At 42.2% G+C, this 1,766-nt stretch overlaps 1 protein-coding gene across 2 annotated transcripts in view; it reads left to right on the forward strand.

The window, feature by feature from the left end:
• Positions 1-335: 335 nt before the first annotated feature.
• LOC109475507 (fibropellin-1-like) overlaps positions 336-1,766 on the forward strand; it is an 8,184-nt gene continuing 6,753 nt past the window's right edge. For both annotated transcript variants that reach the window (XM_019776140.1, XM_019776141.1), the window contains exons 1-2: positions 336-411; positions 1,319-1,529. In XM_019776140.1, coding sequence (XP_019631699.1) covers positions 351-411; positions 1,319-1,529 — 272 coding nt within the window. In that variant the 5' untranslated portion in view covers positions 336-350. The remainder of the gene's footprint in view (positions 412-1,318; positions 1,530-1,766) is intronic.

The following is a 1,766-nucleotide window of genomic DNA, read 5'->3' on the forward strand; positions in this document are numbered from 1 at the left end:
TCTGCTGACGCGAACGTCCCCTAGCGACTAGTATAAGCGACAGAAAACTAAATGCACTTCGCCTGATTAATTGTACTCTATCAATTATTACTAGTACTAGTGTTCCGTTTCCCGGTACAGACTGTACCTGGAGTGATACATAGGAACGTTACCATGAAAAAATGTAGGTATCTTGACTATGCTTGAATGTTTCAAATTGTAAATGTTCTTTTGATTGAATCTCTTGCACAGTAATTACCGGAACAAATAAAAACTTGCCAAATTCAACGTTGCTTGATTATTTATTGAGTGCAAGAAAGTGTTACAAAGTGCAGAGCTGCTGTTCATTCTAGAGTTCACCGCCGTGCACGATGGAACGTTTTTCTGCCGTTTGTCTGTTTTTCGTGCTGTGCGCACCCGGTCTGGCGTCAGGTAAAGCCATGAATTTGATTCTTTTCGTTTAAAAATAGGCTTCTGTGTGTCTGTGCTAAAAGCAGGTTTAATTAGCTTGTACAGTTTGGAATGTCGGAGAATGGAAAACTTTGCTCCCTGTGTTTAACGAATGGTTCCATACAGCTAAATGTTAACCTTCATTTTTCTCATTTCATTTAATTTTATTTTACAAGTAGATCACACATCGTGCCTCACATAATATTTTAGGACTTTTTGAAAGTATTTCCTGACATATAAGTATAGGTCAATTTATTTATTTTCACTAATTTTAAGCGTTTTTCCCTCGTCCTAGTCAATTCAGTGGCCTGGTGGGTTCGCCTTCCTTTCGATTTCTTTGCTAGCTAACTTAATACGGGGCGTGTTAGGTGCACATCGCTACGAGTTCCGGAGAAGCCCTCTTCTGCATTGCCGGTGGGAGATACCGACCTTAAGATTTAGAAAGGATTTTAATTCTAAGTAACTTTGTCAAAATACAAGCAGATATCCGACTTTGGGTCAAAATTGTGACGGTGTCTGGTTGCCGCCGGCGCCCACTAGGCGATTTGTTATCAGATCTTTGGCCCCGTCAGCTGAAACAGTCACTTTTTGCCCTATGCCCAAAGATCTGCTTGGAGATTAAACTTTCCCCCCGTCCAGTAATACCCTCGTCACTCAGCAGAGAAATCGATCGGCCGACGAGTCTACGCCAGTCATCGAGCCGCGCACAGTTTGATAGGTTAAAATTTTGGTGAAAAATGCACTCGACGTTCTGGCGGATTTTTTAATTTGGCGACCCTAGCCTCTGGCGACCAACAGGCGAATCTTAATGCGAATCGAAATCAACAGTGTATTTCGGTAACGTACATTTTCAAATCGTTTTTGTTCGCATGTGTCCCGTTACCCTCAGCTGGGAACCACGCCTTTGAGATCCTCCGTACCGCAAACCAACACTATCAGGGATTCGACTTCTTCGCCATCGAGGCGCGGCTGCCGGCCGACGGTCTGTCTGCGTCTGAAAACTGGTGCCGAGATTACCAAAATCTCTGCTCAGACTTCGGCCTCAGACCGACCGGCTGTGGGGAGCAATATGCAGTCAACGGTGATGATCGCTATGTGAGGTAACATAGGATCTGTGAAATGCTGCAGTGCGTTTGTAATTAGTAACCTATTGTTAAATCTAGACTGAAGCAGAAGCAAAACCATCTATTAATTATACTAAAATGCCCTCTTGATTTCTGCTGTATTATCAAGACCAAGTGATTGCTTTCCTTGTGACAATTTTATCCTTTCCTGTGAGTTCTGATAAATAAATAAATAAATAAATGTTATATCTACCAATGAATATTATCTGAGAT

Source organism: Branchiostoma belcheri, unplaced genomic scaffold, assembly GCF_001625305.1.
Source record: "Branchiostoma belcheri isolate BF01 breed outbred unplaced genomic scaffold, Haploidv18h27 scaffold34, whole genome shotgun sequence".
Classification (NCBI taxonomy): Eukaryota; Metazoa; Chordata; class Leptocardii; order Amphioxiformes; family Branchiostomatidae; genus Branchiostoma; species Branchiostoma belcheri.